General features: G+C 42.7%; 1 protein-coding gene across 2 annotated transcripts in view; it reads right to left on the reverse strand.

The window, feature by feature from the left end:
• The window catches only part of LOC129170982 (ubiquitin carboxyl-terminal hydrolase 22), a 28,334-nt gene extending 5,391 nt beyond the window's left edge, over nt 1-22,943 (reverse strand). The window contains exons 1-7 of one of the 2 annotated variants that reach the window (XM_054759205.1): nt 22,485-22,943; nt 21,883-21,915; nt 6,771-6,903; nt 5,257-5,370; nt 4,441-4,542; nt 2,605-2,771; nt 764-923 (exon numbers count right to left, since the gene is read on the reverse strand). In XM_054759205.1, coding sequence (XP_054615180.1) covers nt 764-923; nt 2,605-2,771; nt 4,441-4,542; nt 5,257-5,370; nt 6,771-6,903; nt 21,883-21,915; nt 22,485-22,604 — 829 coding nt within the window. In that variant the 5' untranslated portion in view covers nt 22,605-22,943. The remainder of the gene's footprint in view (nt 1-763; nt 924-2,604; nt 2,772-4,440; nt 4,543-5,256; nt 5,371-6,770; nt 6,904-21,882; nt 21,916-22,484) is intronic. The other variant, XM_054759206.1, reaches the window with a different exon arrangement.
• Nucleotides 22,944-23,334: the final 391 nt, after the last annotated feature.

Raw genomic sequence — 23,334 nt, forward strand, 5'->3', positions numbered from 1 at the left:
AGGCACGGTGCATTCACGGACTTTATCTTTTTTTCTCAACATAAAAAATTACTTTTGAAAAAATATGCTACTAAAATGTATTATCTTTCCTCATGATATTACCAGTTTATTCTCGGAAAATTGCAACTTTTTTTTAAACATCTTCTGCAATTTTTAAAAAATGTTTCCAAGTATTTCAACTTTCTTTATTATTTTCTGTCGATAATTATGGCTTTATTCTCATAATATTTCAACATTATTCTCATAACGTTTTGTACTCGTTGTTTTGTGTGTTTCTCCTAGTATTACAACTTTCAGAAAAGAACGCCTTTTTTCATTATTTCAACTTTGTTCTACTAAAATGGGGTTTATTTTTTTTTAAATGTTAGTACAGTTTTCTTGTAAAACTATGACACTTTCTCGTTAGAGTACAAATGTTTTCTCTTAATATTTTGGCTTTATTCCTGTAAAACTGCTGCTGATTTTTTTCCATTTTTGCTTTTTTTTTTGTTAAATTGTATTTTTAGAATGTGCCACAGGTCAATAAACAAACCACAAATGGCCACAAATGGCCCCCGGGCCACACTATATATTAATTGACTACGGTATATTGCCAATATCATCCATGTATGTTAATTTTTGGGCAACATTTAAATGTATTTTGACGAAGCACACACATGCTCTTTGGTGTGTGTTCAAATTCGTCCGATCAGCCTATGCGTCCAAGTTACGGTAAACCCATCCATAGTTAGCACGATGCTATCAGTGCGGAAATCGCGCTTACTCATGGCGTCCCCTTTGCAGTGCCTGTGGAGGACGTCCAGCGCCGCGATGAGGAACTCGTGGGCGTCCTGCTGCTCGTAGCCTGCCAGGTGGCGTGCGTGAGTCCACACCAAGTGCAGCAGTCGGAAGGGAATGTGAGGCGATCGGTGGCCCGAGTAGAACTGAGGGAGGAAGAAGATGAAGAGGTGGAGGAGAACGAGGGTATCTTGTCATGTGGCTGCTTTCCATGCTGTTTTCACCTCTAAACTAAGGTGGAAAGTCAACATGGCACACGAATGTTGCTTTTAAACAATTCCGACTTTATTCCCATAATACTTTGACTTTATTCTCGGAACTTTTTCCACAACCAAATTTTCCAAAAGTTACAGCTTAATTGTCAACTTGATGACTTTAAAAAACATATTTTTGCTTTAATATTTCAACTTTATACTGCTAAAAGGATGTTACTTTTCTTTATATTACGTTATCCTCATTAAATTAAAACTTTTTTTTCTTAATAGTTTGACATTATTCTTTCAAAATCACTGCTGATTTCCCATTTCCCCAATTCTAAATTATAAATTGCAATTATGACTTTATTCTAGGAATGCTCCAGTAGATTGGCCGATTTCTGTAAAAAATGGTGTGATCGGCATATGCTGATAAAAGCCCATCACTTAGCTAGCTTGCACTACTGCAGCAATCTTTTCGTGCAGTGCGGTGTCTTGCTCTGACTAACATTTTGGGCAGTGTCGTCCTCCCACTTTCTCTCAAAACAAAAGCAATCATGTCTTCCTAACTGCTAACACATGACACCAAAACTATCTTGTGGGTGTAAAAAACGTTCCTACGGCATTTAAAGAACAAGACTTGACGACGCATGGTGAGTTCTGGAGGCTCACGGCAGCTCATGGCAAACGACAGCTAACGCAGCCACCCACCCGTGTGTGTGTGTGTGTGTGTGTGACGGTCAGGCGGCTAAGCTAATAACACGAAAAATAATTGTATTCATCGGGCGAGAGCAGCCTTTCTCAGCGATGGAAGTTCGCCAACGTCTCATCCTCTGGAAGTTTCAGGAGTTGTTTAGTAAGTCAAATGTTTTTGTCTACATGAAGGTGATTTTATGCTTGTCACCCCCCCATTAATGAATTACTCATTTTATTAGCAATTACCTTTTTTTGGCAGTCAAGGGACCTTGGAATTGTCCTGACGTTTCCCCTTTATACAGCACCCCTGGCCAATGCCACTCATCATAAATGCATTTAAAAATGTATCATTAATCCATTTGATCGGTATCGGACGATTTCAGTCTTGGATGATCGGTATCAAAATTGACAGCATAAAACCCTGATGGGAGCATCCTAATTTATTCTCATAATATTCTGACTTTATTCTCCGAACTTTTTCAGCAACCAAAAAGGGTTTTTTGGTGGGGGGTTGTTCTTAAAGGTGTGTTTTGTGTCACGGGCGCAGTTCAATACTCGATCAAGAGCTCTGCCTCCCTTGGCGATGATGGACGTGAGCGATTAAGGCTCAGCCAAGTGAGACAAGGCAGGGATGCACGCGTGCATGCGTGTGTGTGTGTGTGTGTGTGTGTGTGTGTGTGTGTGTGTGTGTGGGGCGATGACTCAAATCATTCTGGCGGCACTTGCCATCTGCGAGCCCATATATGCTGGAAAGTGAGAGGGAAAAAATAAAAAGAGGCAGTGTGGGAGCGGAACAAGTGGCGATTACATAACCTGCAGAGTCAATGACTTGTGGCAAAAAAAAAAAAAAAAGCTCATCTTTGGGATGCACATGCTGCATAATTAGTCAGTATGAAGAGTCAATGAGTGCACGTTTGTTAAGCTTCGTTTGCCGTACCTCCTGAAAGAGCTGAGACATCTCGCACACCAGACAGGAGTTGGATTGCATCTCGCACTTGTGTCTGTCGGAGAGGAAGAAGTCTCGCAGCAGCGGCGTGTGCGTGAGGGCCTGGACGATGCAGTTCATGAAACACGTGTTGCCCAGATTTATTAACCCTCGTAAACCTGCACAAGAGGAGAGCAGACGAGGATGTGAGGACAAAGGTGAAAACAACACAGCCTATGTACATTACCTCCAAGGATGTTGCTTCATCCTTTCCAACAAGTTGCTTTACTACACACACAGCTTTAGAGCCCACTAGACATGAAATAACACCCCTATAGTCACCTTTACACTCCTATTACCTAATATAGTCGACATAAGACAACACAAGACATAAATAAGACTTGTGCTCATGTAAATGTGCTCTGGTGCTATCGGAGCTCAGCGGTGGGGCGGACAGGAAGTGACGTCAGGGGTTCAGAGTTGAGTTTTGTCACAACAGTAGCACTGTTGTGAGATCGTTCAACCCTGCAATAAAAGCCTGTCTGGTGCTTGTGTGTCTCACCCAACATTACATGAAGCTCACTGACACCAAGCAACCAGTGCACAATACTACATATCACAAAATCTTTCAATGCCTCTTCTTATATTTCTATTTGATGTCATTTAGCCATTTTACACTTGGAAATGCTCCATTTAGGCAAAAAAGTAACATTTGCTTAAATATGCATATTTTTGCCTAATAATAAGCTGTATTCAACAATGAAACTGCATGATTTATTAATTAATATATTTAAGAAAACCTGTGATAAAGTGAAGCTGCAATTACGGTAATGTGTTTTTAAATGAGTCAGCCTTTTAAAACTACTTGACCCTGAAATATACACATTAGATACAAATTATATTTTGGGAATTTCAAACCATAAAGCGTGTTTCTATTTAAAAAAAAAAAAAAAAAAAAGGAAAAAAAAGAATGCGTCTTCTGAATGCCTTACATTTGTATTTGACCTCATTTAACCGTTTTTATACTTAAAAATACATAAAACTCACTTAAATATGCACATTTTTAGACATTTTTTTTTTAAACAGCAACAAACAAAAGCTGCAAAATTGAAAACACGAAGTGGTGAGAGATTACTGTACATGTTTTTCTTGTCACATTTTTGTTTCATTTTATTTCTAGAGAGTGCAGCAGGCCAGGAAAAAAAAAAAGCCATGGCCCACAAATAGCCCCAGGCCGCACTTTGGACACCCCTGCTTTTATAGCAACAGAGCTTTTGGGGTTGTGTCATAAGAAATGTGCGACATTATCTCATGTATTTAATAACAGGACGTGAAGTGTGAAGCAGGACGTTCGCCCATGTTGTAATTTATCTGGGAACAAAACCCATATGGAGATGGACAGGTAAGTGTAGCCTTTAGGTAGCATGGACATGGTTTGTGTAGAAGTGAGGGAAGGTTGCGGTGCTAGTAATATGAGAGAGTGGTGTTTTTGTGCAATGGGAATGTAAGAAACTCTAGTAGAGTTGCAGCAAGTCTCAGCCAGCTGAACTGTGGGAATACTGGAGGAGAAGCCAAAGCTGTGAATGGATTCATTTAGCGAGCTGCAGTCTTCCCGTCATGGCCAACAGAGCAGGTGAGACACAGCAAGGTTTTGGGGCCAATCCAACTGAGCGAGGTTTTTTTTTTTTTTTTTTTGGTGTGCGGGGGGATGGTGCTCAGCAAGGCACTAAGTTGTTTAGACTGTTCTTGTTGTGCACGCACACGTTAACACCATGGCCCCAAAGGCTGGAATGACGCAAGAATGGCGAGGAGCATCATTTAGGGAGATTCAAAGCCAAAGTGGCCCACCTATGGTACAGTTTGTAGTGATTTTCCTCCGCTTTGGATTGTGTCGTAATAATTCTAGCTCGCGCTTGGTGGGCTCCCACGTCGTGTATTTCTCACCGGTGCCTGAAGACACACAAGCAGAGAGCAAAGAATGAGATGCTGTCAAAATGGGCCACATTGTAATGACCAGAAAATAGAATACAAAATATGTTTTTACAAGAATATTGCTCAAATATAATGAGAAGAAATTTGTCCATCCATCCATCCATCCATTTTCTATACCGCTTCACCCTCATTAGGGTCACGGGGGCATGCTGGAGCCTATCCCAGCTGACTTCGGGCGACAGGCGGGGTACCTGGACTGGTCGCCAGCCAATCGCAGGGCACATATAGACAAACAACCATTCACACTCACATTCATACCTATGGACAATTTAGAGTCGCCAATTAACCTCACCTGCATGTTTTTGGGAATGTGGGAGGAAGCCGGAGTACATGCAAACTCCACACAGAAATGCCCAGGGGAGAATCGAACCCAGGTCTTCCCGATCTCCAGGCTGTTCCTGTATTGGCCAACGTGCTAACCACTAGACCACCGTGCGGCCCAGAAGAAATTTGTATTCTTACAAAATTACAAAAAAAAACCCCCTAAAAATAGTAGGAGAATAATTTGGAAATGAGAATGTAAAGTCAAAATGAGCAGAATAACTACTACGAGGAAAAGTCATGCTACAATGACATCTTGAAAAAACAACAACTTTATTCTCATAATATTTATTCTCATAATCTCATAATTAATTGAGCCTTCTGTGAGAGAAAATACCAGATAATCTTTACCTTGCAATTTCCAAGCTTTCCTCTGTTCCTCTTTGGCAATCTGCTCCATATCTTTGTCGTATATGTAGTCTTGACACACAAAACAATATATTCCGCCGTATAATAAGTCTATAGCTGGAAGCAGGAAGGAGGGAGAGAGAGAGAGAGAGAGAGAGAGAGAGAGATTGCGGCATAATTAGAGCACAGTAACACACAAAAGGCTTTAGGGTTTGCTCAGAGCCCTATGATGTCCGCGTTGACGGAATGGAGGAATTGGACAATAAAAACAGAATTTAGTGTTAAACGTAGAATTTCATGGAAATTGACATAATGCGAAGAAGAAGGAACATTCATGTGGGGAGGTATTTCCCCGGTTGCTGCCACTAACCCGCCCCCTCCCAAAGTAATAAACATTTCGAAATAGCGACCTGAAACATCAGCCAAAGTGGAAGGAAAGTCCTCTCACGGAGCGTAGATGGAAGACAGAGGGGTTCGCATGATAGTGTGTGTGTGTGTGCGCCACTCAGGCCAGATGAGTAGATTTACACCATCTTATGTTTTGTACCGCTTTCATCTGTGTGAGCCATTTATGATGCCCGCTGACGGTCTGCAAATTCTGCGTGAAAAAAATGATTTGTTCAGCTCGTCTTAACCATAAACAGACATTCTGCACACACACAACACACTTCCGGCCTTCAAAATACGGCGGATTTTGTGAGTGCAGAGGCTTACGTCTCATTAGAAAAGTTAGCCAAGCTACATCCAATTCTGAAATGCTGGGCAAAATTGGCCAATGATCTATTACATCAATAAATGTAAGCATTTTTGCATTTTATTAGCGGACATGTTATTTCACAGAAGTAGTACACACTCTATGCTGGTAAAATTTGTGCACAAATGTAAAAAAGGGAATTCTAAAAAATTAAGAGGGGAAAAAAAAAAAGAAATTTGGAAAAAATAAAAGGGATTTCCTTGGGCCCTGCAATCTGCCGTTGTTCCCTGAATGTCCCACTCAGCGGGTGGCTGAATAGAAAAGGTGTTTCCTGTCGTCACCTGGCTTTCCAGCTCTAACGAGCCAGCCTGCTCCACGCTCAAACTCTGCAGCAGGAATACTCACGGCCATGTTGCCGTGACAACCTATTTTTAGTCTTCTCAGACACATTCACGTTTTTGGCGCTAGCTGCACTGGGGATGGAGGGGGAACACGAAGCTGCTAAGGTCTCAAGATATGCACCGGCTCGTGCATCTAATTGCAGTTTTGAGTCTTTCATGCTCCCGTTCGTCAAAAGGAAATTTGGATTGGGAATGTAAAGTGACAGGAGTGCTGCTGGCTGAGGAGCTCCAATCTGAAAGGGAAATGTGCTGAGGTCGGGGAGCGGCTGGGCTTCCTGTCTACTCAGGAGAAATGACAGAGAAAAAGGCCGCAATCCATCAGCCACAATAGCTGCAGCATGTCATGGCCGCCGCCGCCGCCGCCGCCGCCACCACGCGTGACTGTTTGATTGGCGGGAATGTCGGGATGGAGCGTGGCTTACCTAGATTGTGTCTCTTGTTTTTGGCGTGCTCGTGGATGTGTTTCTTGGTAAAACAGCCGAAAAAGACGCAGTAGAGACAAGAGTGGAGTCTGTTCAGATGGGCACCACACATGTGACAGATACAGGACTTGGCCTGGGAAAAGGAAACACACAAGGGGGGGAAGAGAAGGTTTGGGTTAGGGACATGGGGGTGGGGGGTCAGGATAGGAGAGGGCAGCACAATTTGGCGAGTGAAGACATGAGCCATAATGTAAGCGAGCAATCGCCTGCCATGTGAATTGGACTTGTATTCTTCAGCATGACGCTTGGCTGCGCCTGATGTCAAGACAGACTGAAGATTACTCGAGCTGACTGCAAAACCCCGATGCGGCTGAGACGCAACATATTTCCGCTCTCTGCTCTCAACTCGCGGGCACAAGCGAGGCATGATGGGAATTTAATGGTCTGCCATCACTAGATGAGTGGTTCTGGAGGACCAAGTTTCAAAGATGAGCTCTGGTCTACGGAATACAATGTTTCCAGTTTTGGAAGCCTTCAGTCAAAGACTATTACCACAACAACAAATGCATGGTCCATGAAGACCACAATTAGGCGTGTCACGATAACAAATTTTGCTGGTCAATAACTGTGCTACAAATTATCACCGATAGTCGATATTGGCAACATTTTTTGAGACTTTTTTTTCATTATTGTCATGAGAGGTGTAATTCACATTTGAACAACTAGACGGTACTCAAGTATTGTGTATCTGTGTGAGTCGCATTAGCTTGACACAGAGAGCCGGTTCTTTTGTCTCAGCTCACTAAAAAGAGCCAGCTCTTTTGGCTCCTGAGTGGTTCCTTTTTGTGTTTTTTTTGATGTCTTAAATTAATTTATTACCAAATTATATGTATTGTGTAAAATGAATCAGTCATGTAAAAATTACACGATATCAAAGATTAATGATTTAAATGTATTTATTGAGCAGCTACAAAAATATATTATAATGTTAGAATTAAAAAACAAAAACAAAGAGCCATCTCAACAGACAAATTTAGGTAAATGAAAAAATAAAAAATAGGTCAAATCTCTCTGTGCAAATTTGTCATGAACGAATCAAATCGCCTCTAAGAGCACCACAGCATGTGTTTAACCCCCCCGCCCCTGCGCAGACTATGTTTCTCTCTTTAGAAGGCACAGAGAAGGCTAAGACGTGTGCTCATGTTTCACATAAGGATTGCGGATGATGGGCAAAATAATAATAAAAAAAAAAGTGTCAGTTTACCTTTACAGGTGCAGATTAATCAGTTTTAGCAAGTATAAATTAAAAAAACAGCCATTCTGGATGTCCTGATGCCATCTTCAGGAAGGGGATAGGCTGCCGATCAGCTGTAGCTTGAAGATCAGATAATATTGGCTTCCTCCACAAGATTCAAGATTCAAGATTCAAGAGATTCAAGATTCAAGAGAGTTTTATTGTCATGTGCACGGTAAAACAGCAGTTATACTATGCAATGAAAATCTTATTCTGTTCATTCTCCCAAGAAAAGATAGAAAACACAAGAATAAGAAGATAAGAAACATAAACATATATACCAATAAATTGAGCAACAACAACAGAAGAGACATTTATACAAATAAATATACAAATAAATAAATAAATAAAGTGCTATGAGTGTGTGTTGCGTGTGGCGTGTGAGTGCTTCGTTGAGAAGCCTGATGGCCTGTGGGTAAAAGCTGTTTGCCAGCCTTGTGGTCCTGGACTTCAAACTCCTGTAGCGTCTGCCTGACGGTAGGAGTGTGAATAATGAGTGTTGTGGATGTGTGCTGTCCTTGATGAGGTTGTGTGTTCTTCGTAGGACTCTAGTTTTATAAATGTCTTGCAGTGAGGGGAGGGCTGCCCCAACAATGTTCTGTGAGGTCTTGATCACCCGCTGGAGTGCCTTCCTATCACGTGTTGTACAGTTACCGTACCAAACAGTGATGGAGGCGGTAAGGACACTTTCCATAGTGCATCTGTAGAAGCAACTCAGGATTGTGGTGGACATGCCAAATTTCCTCAGTCTTCTCAGGAAGTACAGTCTCCTTTGGGACTTCTTCAGAATTTGTTGGGTGTTGTGAGACCAGGTGAGGTCCTCGCTGATGTGTGTGCCAAGGAACTTGAAGGTTTTCACCCTCTCCACCTCAGTCTCATCAATAAACAGGGGTCTATGCGGCTCCTTTTCCCTTGTTCTTGGGTCGATGATCATCTCTTTAGTCTTATCTGTATTGAGAAGGAGATTGTTATCACGACACCAAGCTATGAGGTCCGCCACCTCTCTTCTGTATGATGTTTCAACACCACCAGTGATCAGTCCGATGACTGTAGTGTCAAATTTAATGATGCTGGTGTTGTTCTGGGAGGCCACGCAATCGTAGGTGAAGAGCGTGTAGAGGAGCGGACTCAGCACACACCCCTGTGGGGTCCCAGTGCTCACAATTCTTGAGCTGGATGTGCGATTGTGGACTCTGACTGACTGGGGCCTGCCTGTTAGAAAGTTAAACACCCAGTTACAGAGGGAGGGTGACAGGCCAAGTGTGAGGAGCTTATCTGTGAGTTTGTGGGGGCTGACTGTATTAAAAGCAGAGCTATAGTCTCTATAAATAGCATTCTGACGTATGTGTCTGACATATGTGTCCTGGCCCTGTAGGTGAGAAAGGGCTGTGTGGATGGCAGTGTTGACTGCATCATCCGTGGACCGGTTCTGGCGATATGCAAACTGTAGAGGGTCCACAGTTGCCGCCGGGACGCTCTTTTTGATGTGGGTCATGACTATTCTTTCAAAGCACTTCATTACAATAGGAGTGAGTGCTATTGGGCGATAGTCATTCAAGCAGGTCACGTTGCTCTTCTTAAAGCAGTTCGGTACAGAGGCTTGTGCAAGCGACAGGTTAAATATGTCAGCAAGCACATCAGCTAGCTCTGATGAGCAAACCCGAAGTGCACGTCCTGAGATGTTGTCTGGGCCTGCTGCTTTTCGTGGGTTTGTTTTGTTCAGAACCCTGCGCACATCACCTGATGTCACCATGAGAGGTGAGTCCTGTGCGCTCCCCAAGTCCAGCCACCCTCTCTGCTCATCAGGAGTTTGGGTTGCCGTCTAACGTTGGTAATTCTGGGCCACGCTCTAACACGGTAGGTGCGGTAATGCGCCTCAGAGCTGGTTGCCACTCAACTCTCGCCACCCGCAAGAAGAAGAAAAGGCAACACCACCATGCAGACATGTCCCCGGTGTACCGTGGAGAAGTTGGCTTCACGTTGGACGTGGGATATTCGGCCCCATAGGGACTGCGGTAGTTCCCCCTCACTGTGCCCGGACTGCTGTGTCATGGTGCGGGGAGCTTGCACGAGAAGAGCTGCTCTAACGGCTGCTTTTTTATACTAGGGACTGCCAATAAATTACTATTGTGTTGAAGAAAGTTTAGTCATATAATCGAAAGCACACCACAAGTTGATCTATAACCATGGCAAATGATTAGTCCTACCCTAAAAGTATTTTGCACGCTGTTTTTTTTTCTAATTTTATCTTTTATTGGATCAGGGAGCTGACTCACAGAGGTTTGTTACAAAATTAGACACCCACATTATTTTTAATGCTATTTTCATAACCATATGCAATCCACAAATTTGTGTTTGTAACAAAAGATTGTTATTAAAAAAAAAAAGGGCTCGGTACTGCAAGACTAAATAAAATCTGATCGGATCCGAAGCCAAAAGACGTCCCTGCTTTACAGCCGTGTGCATTGCTGCTTTGAGGAAGAACAGCTTGAATAATAAGAGAAGCCAAGGAAGAAGAAGAAGTAGAAGAAGAAGAAAAAGTGATCTTAGTGTGGCAGCAGTTTTACAAGGTTTCACTTTTGTGGTGGAGTGTGTGAAGAAACTAGATCATAACAGACGCACACGTCTACGCAGCGCGGCATAAGCTAATGGACACCAACTCCAAAACCTCCCACTGTATTTTTGCTATCGTTTGACAGGAGAGACGATACGGTGCAGGCTGACACCGTCCCAACAATAACCCTTGTTGTCATCGGAAAATGCGAGTCGGTTTCACTTCCTTCACCCTGGAGGACACGTGCACGCACTCCTCACACTGCAGAAGAAGTATGAGGAATGGGAAGACAAAAACGCAACACTGAAGGTGAAAAGAGGAAGCTGGAGGTTTGTCAGTCATATACCGTAGATCCCTGCACTTTCGCAATGCAGTGTTCAACACCCCACAAGTCATGTTTTTTTGGTCAAAGAAGTATTATTATTTTCTCTGAAAATAGGCACATTTTCTGCAGATGACATATCATTCACCATAATGGGTAATAATTGATAAATACGTGATAATACAAGTACTGCATATATGCACCACTGCTGAAAAAAAACCCCACAATGTCTTTATGCTTCCCTGCCAATGTTTGTTCATAGAGTGTTTACTTCGGATGTCACCTGAACAGAAGTAAATAAGTACATTCATTCTTCATACAATGTTTTCATTTTTATTTTATGTACATGTTTTTCTCCACTTCTATGCCAAAAACAAAGCTAAAGTCCACGAAAACACACATTTCCTTTCCTTTAAATATACGTTGCAAAGCAATATTGCAGAAAACTGTCAAAAGTGAGGAATGTCACTAGGAAATGGTAGCACCATCTGGTGGAAAAATATGAAAATGAAAAACTGAAGTCCAATGGTCCAGATTGAAACCTTAACTCATTCAATGCCAAGACGTATTTAGACGTTTTAATAAACCCAAACACGTACTTATACGTCTTCTATGGGTTTTTTGCACAAGAGGCAAAAAGGGGGGACGAAGCAATTGCACAGTAAAAGATGTCACTTTTAGAGCAGCTCTAAGCCATAAAAACAGCCACAAAGTGGCAGAAGTGCATTTGGCATGGATCTTCTGCATGTAAAAACACACTCGACAGCAGGGAGGAAGTGGAAGCACGTGGGAGTGTAGCATGCAGAAGGTTACGCGTTGTAGGGAAATTTTAACGCATACGTGCACACACACGCACACAGTTTAGTTAATAATGTGAAATATTAAATAGATGATGGTGTTATATTTGGAAATCAATTGTTATTTTGATGTAAAACAAGCCTTTTTTGTCTTGTTTATGTTGGTATATTTGTTTAGATATTTGAGCTGCCACAAAAACAAAAAATATTTGCGTCAAAGTCAAAGTTATGCTTGAAATGTATCTTTTCACAAAAAGCTGGTTTTCCTCCCTTTTCTAGTCGGGAACTGATATTTTCCTGAAACGTACCTACAGTATGTTCTACTGCTGATTACTAAAGAACGCAAAAAGGTAGAAACAAACGCTTTTATTCTGATCAAAGACGAGAGGCTAATCGTTTTTTTGTTAGCTTCCATCTTCATATAGCCATGGAACACAATACTCCGTGTGCCTTGAAAGATCTGTCCAAATGGTCTAAAATGGCTTTTGAGGAATAGTTGTGACTGAATGAGTTCAAAGGATCATAAGATAAATGTGCATTTTAAGAGACATTTTCTGTGTGTGTGGGTTTTTGTGTAGCCTTGAATGGTATAAACAATGCATAAAGACACAGAGGACAACACAAATAGCAATGGTAGAGCGGTGTGCTGGAATGGCTCATCTGTGCAAGTGGGCGGATTGGAAATTGTAAATTGTGCGCAAGTGGGTGGGTGTTTAAAAAAGAACAGTCCCGTGCATATCTATAACACCAGTGGGTAGCGTATAGTTAAGACGCATCCTTTGCTTCCTCTTTGGCTTGCATCAGGGTATTTAGCGCATGAAGTCAGCTACGCAATTTCCATAACGCGCCGTCCGTCACAACAGGCACGGCAAACTCACACACCAGTTGGTGTGTTGACTGAGCCTTGGTGGGGTGTGGGCTAAATAGTGATGACAGTGCGCTACAGAGGATACGACGCTAAGCTCACTTTTGATTGATATTGAACGGTCCCAGCCGGCTGGGACTGGTTTGGGAAGATGGGGGAACAGCACTGAAGCACGGTGGTGGAAGGATAATGCGGCGAATATCTAGCAAGCTACAGACTTCCATGATTACCAATGCTTTTCACACCAAGTACCACGTTAACCAAAGCATGCTGCTGCGTCCTGGTGGGATCATTCCTCCACGTAACCAGTAAGGATGTCACGAGACGAGAGGATACACGAGATTGGCTCTACAAGGAAGAGAAATGAGAAGTAATGGGCCCCTCGCCCAACGTCATCTGGGATAGTCTCCAGCATACCACCTGCCACCATAGTGAGGACAAGTGGCACAGAAAATGCATGAATGAACGACTGAATTTTAAGAAAAGTACAATGAAAAAATATCTGGCAATCTACTAATTTAACATCTACTACGTTACACTCTTCTGCACTCTGTGTGTATGCTAGCAGCCCCGCCTGCACCCATCCAGACAAAGTGACTGTATGACTGACAAATGGACAAATGGGTTCATGCTGTTGTTCTATGGAACAAACGCACCAAGGTGTTTAGAGCAATGCACAGAGTGAACTCTCTTCCTGCCTCTTTGGAGGTGAGCGACAAGGAAAACAGAAGCGCATGCACATGGCAATGTGCTGAGGCCGGCAACATTATCGAGTTTATTTTCATTTATTGTGCGATTAATAGAGGTGTCACAAGATCTCGCGAGATTCAAATGTGACAAAATTTCTTGTTGCAAAAAAGTGTTAAAAAGTCTTGCGATAATAAATAAATGTATTAACCGCACTATAAATGAAAACGAACTGGATCATTTTGCTGGCCTCCATATATAGCCATGTGCATGCGTGTCTGTTTCCCTCGTCTCTTGCCTCCAAACAGGCAGGAAGAGAGTTCACTCTGTGCATTGGTTCAGCACCTAGATGCACAAAAGCCTTTGATTGAACAAAGGAGTGAGACCTCTTGTCACTTATACAGCAGCTTTGTCTCTGTGGGGGGAGGTGGGGTAGCTAGCGCGCACGCACGCATGCACACACGCACACACAGTGCAGCAAGGGGGCAATGCAAGGTAATGTACTAAATATCAGGAGGAAAAAAAATGCCAAAGCAATTTCAAATCTCATCACATCTTGTCCTCGTGGACCCAATCACGTGCATCGTCTCGTCTTGTGACAACCGTAACTGTCATGTAGTTTGGACATTTTTTCATTGTACTTAAAAGCAATGTTCAAATCTTGTCTGCATGGTCTTGTGACACCCCTAGTGATTCATTCATTCATTCATTATCATCCCTGGCCTACTGCCCATGAGACATTATTTTCCTGAATGAGAAACGTTTTAATCTCGCGAGATCTTGTGACACCCCTAAAAGTGAGTCATCTCTTGTGCCTATTTTATTTCATCGTGTGGTTTACAAACTGCCTATTTCTCTGGGTCTTTCTTGAGAGCAGCTACTGATCAGCCAGTGGCTCAAGTAACAGGAACAACCGTCAGACAGGTAGTTCAGGCTCATGTTTGCAACGAGCCAGACTGCATCTTCCATCTGCAACACGCTCTTTGAGGCATTCTTTTGGACGATGTCCAGTGGAATAATCCGCTCTAAGAAAAAGCTGCTGCTGATGGAAGCGCACGTCTATCCCGGGAACTACCTGGGTGAAAAGACATCCAAGCAATTGTATTCAAATAAATCAAAATCCTACACTAAATCACATTGTTTGCATCACTATTTTGGTCACCTGCAGTCCGTCACGCCACTGATACGATCATCTACAGGCTTTAGGAGGAGGAGGACAACAACTATAATGATGTGGACAAAGGTCTACTAGCTCAACACTTCTTCTGCCGCAAAGAACAGACTGGGGAGGGGAGGATAAAGTCAATACAGCGCCGGCCACAGATATATGAGAGCAGTGACTCACACCGCATGAGTTGGCACATCATTCTCTGCATACATGCGCATACCCAAATGAACAACGACGCAACACATGTGCATAAAAACTCAGTATTAGCAGCCAGAGATACTGTATGAGGGCTTGACTTGAACAGCCTATGCACACAGACAGCCAGGAAAGATCATTTGTTGAAGAAAACAAGTATTTTGCCATAATTGTACCAATCTAGAAGTCTTAGTGTGTGCTTATTCCTCCTAGAAACACAAACAAAGCGGTCAGACTAGCCAGAGCGACTATGCAAGAGCAGCGGCCTGTTCATGCAATTCAGGTTAACTAATGCGGCAGAAAAACACCAACAAAAAACATTCCCAAGCAGGTAAGAGAAGAAAGGCAGGCAGGGGGGCTTACATGTCAGCACAGATGGGTTAAGCGATAGGTTGCCATTAAGATGTTCATGCTCATAGAGCCGTCCTTTCCTGATGTATGCAAGTCCAACTCCAAGTGGAGGACTCCAAGGCTCTCCCATGTCACTTGGGTTTTTTGGCATACCTAGGGATGGGTACCCATTCATTCATTTATTTTATATGCCGCTTGTCCTCACTAGGGTCACGGGGGTATGCTGGAGTCTATGCCAGCTGACTTTGGGGGTGAGGCGGGGTACACCCTGGTCGCCAGCCAATGGCAGCGCACATGTAGACAAACAACCATGCGCTCACACACATTCATACCTGGGAGGAAACCGGAGAACATGCAAACTCCACCACTGGAACTCAGAACATCCAGATCTGCTGACCGTGTGGCCAACATGCTAACCACTAGGCCACTAGCATTCACGTCAAATCAAACGGTAACTAAACGCATCCTTGTGACTGTGAGGGAGTGGGAGAGTAGGTGATAGCCAGCTTGGCTTACAATAGGCACACGCTTAAGAAGCACTTGAAAGACAAACTGAGACGTCAGGTGAAGTCAGGGGAAAAAACACATCTCACATGTGGAAATGGTTCATTTCAGAAAAAGTTCTAACTAAGATAAACAGCTTTTCCATGTTCTATCTACAAAAGTATTCTATTTATTAACATTGAATCCTGCTGTGATATTCACTTATCACGCTCGGGTCTGGATCCAATGAACCGAGATACAAGCGAGATGACTGTAGTTGCAAATGGTGATTAATCATGATTAATTCATTTGAAAAGTGTAATGCTTCCGATAAAAAATGTTCATATTTATTTTATACGTGCAAATCCAGATCATTCATGATCTGCCAATCCAGTCTTCCATCCAGCTCTCCATTTTCCACTGCTTCACTCTCACTTTTTGTCTTTCGACAAGGACAAAGACCCATTTCCAGACCAAAGATGACATCTGGGGTCCTGTGTTTTAACAAAAGAGAATAATATGAGTGTCCACGCAAGAGGAGATTGATCGCCTCTTGGGTTTGGTCCTGGCCGGACCCTGGAGAGTGATTGACAGCTCATTAGCCAGATGGTAATACAAAAGGGATCGCTGGCTGACTGTGGCCACCACCAAACAGCATGCTAGCTGGGGAGTGTTGCCTCCCTGGCGTCTCCTGGCCAGTCAGATGAGAGGTGCCAGCTGGACGAGAGGCTAGGAGGAGATGTGACCCAATGGGAGGGAGGAGGAATCAATCAAAAGAGAACTTGTCCGCAGATGGGAAGCTGACAGCAGATCAAGGCACACATCCCACAGTGATGAACTTCAACTACAACTTCTTCATCTACAACAACAGTGTTTGCATTTTTCATGAGGTTCCTCTCCCGCAAAGGCAGCAATGTTTAAAGGAAAAGTGCATATATTTGTTTACAATTTTGCCCATCACCCACAATCCTTATGAGACATGAACACGTCTTTGTTTTCCTGTGTGTTCTAAAGATATAAAAACAGCTACAAAGAGACAGTTAAGAACGCAAGTAATGGGACGCACCGCTTCCGCATGTAAGCCTTCTGAAAAAACCTCCAGCAACGCTCCATTTCCATCATGTGACCTGCATGTTAACCAACTGCAGCGACATTGTTATTATTATTGTTAACATTGTCATGCCCAAGAACTACACTACCAGTCAAAGTGCTTTCTCCAGTACAGTGCTGTTCAACTGATGTTCATGAGGGTATAGTACCACAGTGTGGTCCCAACACTGTTTTTATGCAGACAGAGGAGGTAGCAAGTACACTCCAGAACCTGGAAAACCTGTAGGAAGGAGTTGCACCTACTGCCAAGGCTTGATCAACCTGATCTTGTGGTCCCTGAAACAGTATCATTCTGAAATACACACTTTTTCACTTTTTGGTAACCTTACCTTTTTTTTAACCTCTGGCACTTCACCACTTACCTTTGTACCATTTCAAGCTATTTCTTGGACTTGAACCACTAGAATTTCAATAAATAACTGGAAAAGTTGGGCTGTTGTAAACCTTTTAAGCGGCAGTGTACGTTACTGGTGTAGTGACACCTCGGCACATCACACTGGCTAGCAACTAGCCAGCTAGCGACTAGCTTCACCACACACTTGCTCACAATGCCTCAGGCCACTAGCCAAAGGTAATGCTACATATTGGATGCCACTACTGCTGCTGTGTTTTTGTAACGTTCCTTTCTATGTTGTAAGTGAAATCAATGCACCGAGGAAGGAAGTTCTGTAAATACTGCAAGGACGTATGACATGCTATCATGAACGTAGCCGTTACTACACGCTCACAGCACGAATTGAAAACCACTAAACCTTGTTGGAGTTTTTTGGAGGTGTTTTAATAGCGAGCTTTGTAGGTGTATTAGGTGTGTCCCATTACATGCATTGATTAGCTGCCTCTTTTTATCTGTGTTTTTTATCTGTAGAACACAGACGTGTGTGTTCATGTCTCACATGAGGACTGTGGACAAAATTCCCAAAAAAGTGCAGTTTTCTTTTAACAGTGGCCAGTTAGGACCATGCTCAAAACACATTCCTTTCATAAGTTTAGATAACAAAGCATGGACAGTATTGCAATAAATGTCCTTCTATCCACAACAGAAAGAATGTGATCGTATGCAAAATGCGGAAAAAAAACACACATTGCAGAGACATGCAAAAAATAGGCTTGAATGACACGACCAAACCAGGTACGTGTGATCTATGAGGGGATCGGATGAGGGAAAAACCGAAGAACATGAAGCTTATCTTATCGGCATGGCACCAAATTGGAAAAAGATGGGCTCTGCCATGGAGGGAGGAGCGGCTTCTTAGACTGGCTAATCTTGCAAAAAAGAAGAGAAGAAACATGGGAGAGGAACGATCAATGCTACGAGGGAACTACAAGACATGCTGATGATGAGCGGAAGAAGCGACTGACTTGTGTGGCAAAGCAGTCAGGCTGTGCTGACACGTGAGGGAAGGGAGTGTCGCCAGGAAGTGTCACGGTTCAAAATGGATCAATTCCTGGCAACATCAAGAAAATTATTTCATTATTTCTTTCTCATCAGAAGCAGGGGCTGGGGGGAGGCTCCTCTGATCATCAATTTATCAAAAAACGCAAAGGAAAAAATGGAGCAGCATCAAGTGTCTCCCCTCACTCCCTCCCTCCCTCCCTTTCAAGGAAGCGACAGTTTATTGTTCTAGAAGTGGTGCCTGTAGAACGCTTCAACGCACACGGAGGAGCTCTGCATGACAGATGCCGTCCTGGTGGAGTCGTTCCAGCCGCATCCTTCTTCACTTCTCTACATGCAGGGGCACACGCACAATAAATAACCACGACCTTGTGAATATTCATGCGAGCCCTCCACTGCTATTCCCATTCACAATAAATATCAATTATTAATACCAGCGGGGTTGTAGAGCACGGCTTCACCCGTTCAAAAAAACAAGGGCATATTTACAACCAGGAGCTGCGGCGCTACAGCGGCGCTTTGCAGATTTGTGGAGCATACATCGTGACCACGACATAAGCTCTCCTCGGTAGGGAAGGCGCCGTTAAAATAGGGACGCACCGAGTCACGTTCTTTTCACATACGATACTGATAGCGCAGCTCCGCTTGATTTCATACGCAACCACGCCAAATGCATACGTGCATGGCTCAGATCAAGGGTACCCAAGTGTTACAATTTGGGTAAAATTTCAAACTGGTGGATAGACCTTGGTAATGTTATCAGCACAAACTTCAAACATTGTAAAACACACACCCAACATACCAGAGCTCGAGACATCTTCCATTTCCCATAGCAACCCTCCGAAGTTCACTCTTTCTTAAATGTAAAGTACATAACTCAGTGGCTTTTTCGCTGCTTCGTGCACGTACATAACTAGGACACGAACGGCGACCTACAAGAGGTCAAAACAACGGCTGTCAAAAGGAGTTCCACTGCTCGATAAACACAAAATTTGTAACTCATCAGACGAAAAAAATCATTTCAAAGTGCATAAAGATCTTCTCAAATTTATATAAAAATGAAAAAATCTTTGCAGAGTTGCAGAGTTGAGTAATTATTCCATGAATATATACCATTGTAATCATCATGGGGTTTGTTTTTCCATGGAATTATGTTCTTCAAAATTTTCATCGGCAGGCGGACACGAAGGTTATGTACGTTTCACTAATGATTACACGACAGCTTTTTTTTTTTTTTTACACTGAGAATATTTGAATAAAACACATTAGAAAGCAATTTCAGACATCATTCTTTAATTCTAAGTAGAAATCATGACACAATTATCAGAGAAAATATTGTTAATTTCACAACAAAAGTAGACATGCTTTACATGTAACATTTCAATGTCCAAATATAGACACTTTTTTACAACATAGCCGTGCTAGCGCAAAATAAAAACATGAAAAGGCTTAATTTATGGTTTGGTAAGCTTCCTCACTCTATAAACGTCAGAGTGATAGGGATAGTACACATTGTTAGAACAACAACTTCAAATACTACTCAAGTGAAGTTGAAGACAGCAAAGGGTACCCTTGATCTGAGCCGTGCATATACGTGTTCCCTCATTTAACGCGGGGGTTAGCTTCTAAATATAACCCACAATAGGCAAAATCCGTGAAGTAGCTTGATTTTTTACAATGATTCTACCTGTATATATTTTAAAGCTGTAAAAGCCTCCACCATACACTTTATACACTTTTCTCACACAGGCTTTAACATTTTCTCACATTTCACTCTTGAGAAAGAGAAAAATGTTCAAATTCCGTTTGAATTTGAATGATCAACCTACGAGGTAGGACACATCAGAAATGATTAATAGCGACTCGCACGTGTTTCATAGTTCCTCTGAGCGTGCCCCTTCGTCCTGGTAGCGTTTTTGCGTCCTTGTTAAAACGTATTGCTGCTGTTGTCCTTATGCTATTTTCCTCCTCTAAGTAACCAACCCAAGATTGATTTATTCTGTAACTTCTACCTTCCTTCAGCAGGTCTACAAGTCCAACTTTTTTTGCGATGGTTAGCATCCTCCTCTGCCTTGGGTTGCAGAACGTTTCCGTCTTTTTTTTATGACAAAGATGAGGAAAAGAAGTGAGCGTGTGATTAAATAGAACTAAAAATGTGCATAAAAACAAGGAGATCACACCATCATGTGCAACTGCTAACCGTAGCTGCTAGCTAACACAAGACCATTTTCCATCTGTGATCCACTTTAGTTCAGCCTTCCACAATAAAGCAAAGAGCTCTTAAGCCGTGTTTGATGGCTTTCACCCATTTAACAATGCAGCGGTTAACTTCTTTTTCCACTTGTATGAGTTCATGTTACAAAGTGCTACTAAGTTGAAACGGGGGCCGCAGAGTTAGTGAAGATTTTATGATGACAACAGTTTGACTGTGGTACGGATGAACCCCGTTTTTGTTACTTCCTTTGTTTGGAAATCCAAACAAATCAGACCGCGGCCGGGGTTACCCCTACAATGATAATATAATATTAAAACCCACCAAGCGTCCCTTTAATTTAGTAACCTTTGAGGTCCCGAGAGGACAAAAGAGCCCTCTACCACAAATTGCTACAAAAACTATCTTTTTTCTTTTTCAACTTCAGTCCTAATTAAAAATACCAAATATGTATTTTTTTGAACCCTTTAAATGTGTATTTCAATCAATAATGTTACTGTTTTTATTCCGAAAAACACACAATGAGTGATTATCCATATAATAAATGATAGCAGCAGCCTCTGGGGATTTTTTTTTTTTTTTAAAAGATCCAGCATAAATATAACGTTCATAAAATTAGTAATACCATGGATTTTGATGCTTTGTGGTTTTGTTTTTTTTTGCAGTGTCAGATTCTTAATTTACTACCCCCTGAGGTCCCAAGAGGACAAAAAAGTTAAATTGACTTCCATCACAGCCACTATTTGTCAACGCTTTACACAGTCATGCATTTTCTAATTTCAAGGTTTCATTTTTTTGGAAAAAATGTGTCCAATTTGTCATATTTATGTTTAAAATCTGGCCCCAGTGTTGGGTTGACTTGTGAACAAATTTGAATTTTATAATTTTTCATGAAAATTCATTCCATATGGAGTAACACAACCAAAATGATCAGCAAGAAATGTTCATATATCTCACAATGTCAATCAAATATGAGGTTTATAATGTTGGTAGCATACGCAGCTCTCCCAATGTGCCCGAAAAAGATGCATATGATGCAAAGGGATTAGGGAAGGGATTGTACTGCATCTGCCCCTCCCCAAAAAAATCTTTAATAATCTCTTAAAATTTGCCCCTGATGTCGGGTTGGCCTATGAACAAATTTGAATTTTAGGATTTTTTATGAGAAACCATTTCATTTGCACACACAACCAAATTCTGAGCACAAATGTACCTGAAAGGGCAAAAAAAGTCTCCAGAGACTTCATAAATCTCACAATGTCAATAAAAAATGAGGTTTCTAATGTTTGTAGCATACACAGCTCTTGTATTGGAGGTGTTCCCCATGTTGCATTAAAAAGATGCATATGATGCCATATGCAGTGCATCTGCACACCCCCGCAGCAGTATTCCATGTGTCACATCATCCACATAAAAGGTTAGCCAGCGCTGCAACCATTACATGAAATGACCCTGAGGTACACAGGTAGGTGTGAGAGAGAGAGAGAGAGAGAGAGAGAGAGAGAGAGAGAGAGAGAGAGAGAGAGAGAGAGAGAGAGAGAGAGAGAGAGAGAGAGAGAGAGAGAGAGAGAGAGAGAGAGAGAGAGAGCAAGCCAACTCCTGCATCATTTCAGTACAACTACCAATGCAAGAGGAAGGAGAGGAGGAGAGGAGGAGGAGGGGAGGATAAGCATCAACTTACCAGCTCTGTCCATCCTGCATCACTCTGAAGAACCTATTTTGTCACAACAAAATACAAATGCAGGATACTTAAAACATGACAGCAACTTAGCTGAACAGAAAAAAAAGAAACCGAGCGAACTAATAAGCAAGTGGTGGCATCGCATGTTGTTAAGGAAAGCTGCAAGACACATGGACACATGGACGTTTTGGCCAAGAAAGCCAAAGCATGCATGCTGTAAAGACACAATGGGTTCATGTGATGTGATCATGTTAGCCCACAAGCACCAACTCTTCTATATTTGTGGAGTTTTAGCCTTCTGGGCTAACAGGAGCTGTGTAACTGACGGGCTTGGGGGGGAGGCCTTGATGATGATAATGACGCGCTGTTTGAACGCTCAAAGCAAAATGCAGCCGGTGATCACACATCACCCAGGTTGGGTCCTTTCAAGCTAACTGACCGGCGAGCACCGTCGGCGGGCTAACTTGACTCGGTAGCGACGTTTGTTTGTGGAGCACGGTGCGGGGATTGCGCTTCAATGTAGGGCATCATTTGCACTCCCCGCGCCCTCACAAGCACGCCAACACTTTGCATCGTGAACAGTTGCTGTGTGATTTTGTTACCTTGCGTCTCCTGGTCTCAGCAGTACCACTCCAAACAAAGCATTGGTATATGACGCGGAGGTTTTGTTTCCAATTATCCACCTTATAACCGTTCACATGGGAGCACCCGGCCGGACTCATGACAGACAAAACATTCGGGTTGTTTGGGTTTTTTTTGCAGGTGACAACGTAAAAGTCTCCTGATTGATGGGGTTGACTTAAGACGCTAGCTAGCTAGCTCCAACTACTCTGTCCAGAAATGGTTTCCGTTTGGGATGTAGTATCCAAAAAAAATGCTCCTCGGGCATCTGACAAGCCACCGTCTCTTCATTAACACCCTGCAAACATGTTCATGGAGTCATGGAGAGGGTTTAATGTCTGTTCCCGCTGCTGTGTTGACAGTTGCTTTTGATCCATGAGCCTTTAGCCAACACTTCCACTCTCACCATTAGTTAGCTTTCTTTCTCCACTTAGCTTGCTAACGCTTCAACTATTGCTTCACAATGCCCGTCCAGCGTGCGCCCTGATTGGTGGATACGGGCCGTGGCGTCACTACGCACGTTTGAGGAGGCTTGTTTTGTAGTACGAGGCGTACCGTACGAGTGTCGTTTGAACGCCAGCCACGGTTTTTTGAGCACGAAAAAAAGCCCCACCTCCCACTCAGGGTATTCTGGAATATAACGTTTAACCAACCCCAACATTCCTAAAACATAATGCAAAAACACATCTCGTTCAAAAGCACGTGTGTTATTAAGTGTTACTTATCAGTTTCATGCTATCGTTGCAAATGAAGTCAGTGACAGCCAAACTACTGTACCTGTAGGTATTAAGAAACGTCATCCTTGCTTTGACTCACTCAAATTGCAAAATA

This window comes from Dunckerocampus dactyliophorus, chromosome 18 (genome assembly GCF_027744805.1).
Source record: "Dunckerocampus dactyliophorus isolate RoL2022-P2 chromosome 18, RoL_Ddac_1.1, whole genome shotgun sequence".
Lineage (NCBI taxonomy): Eukaryota > Metazoa > Chordata > Actinopteri > Syngnathiformes > Syngnathidae > Dunckerocampus > Dunckerocampus dactyliophorus.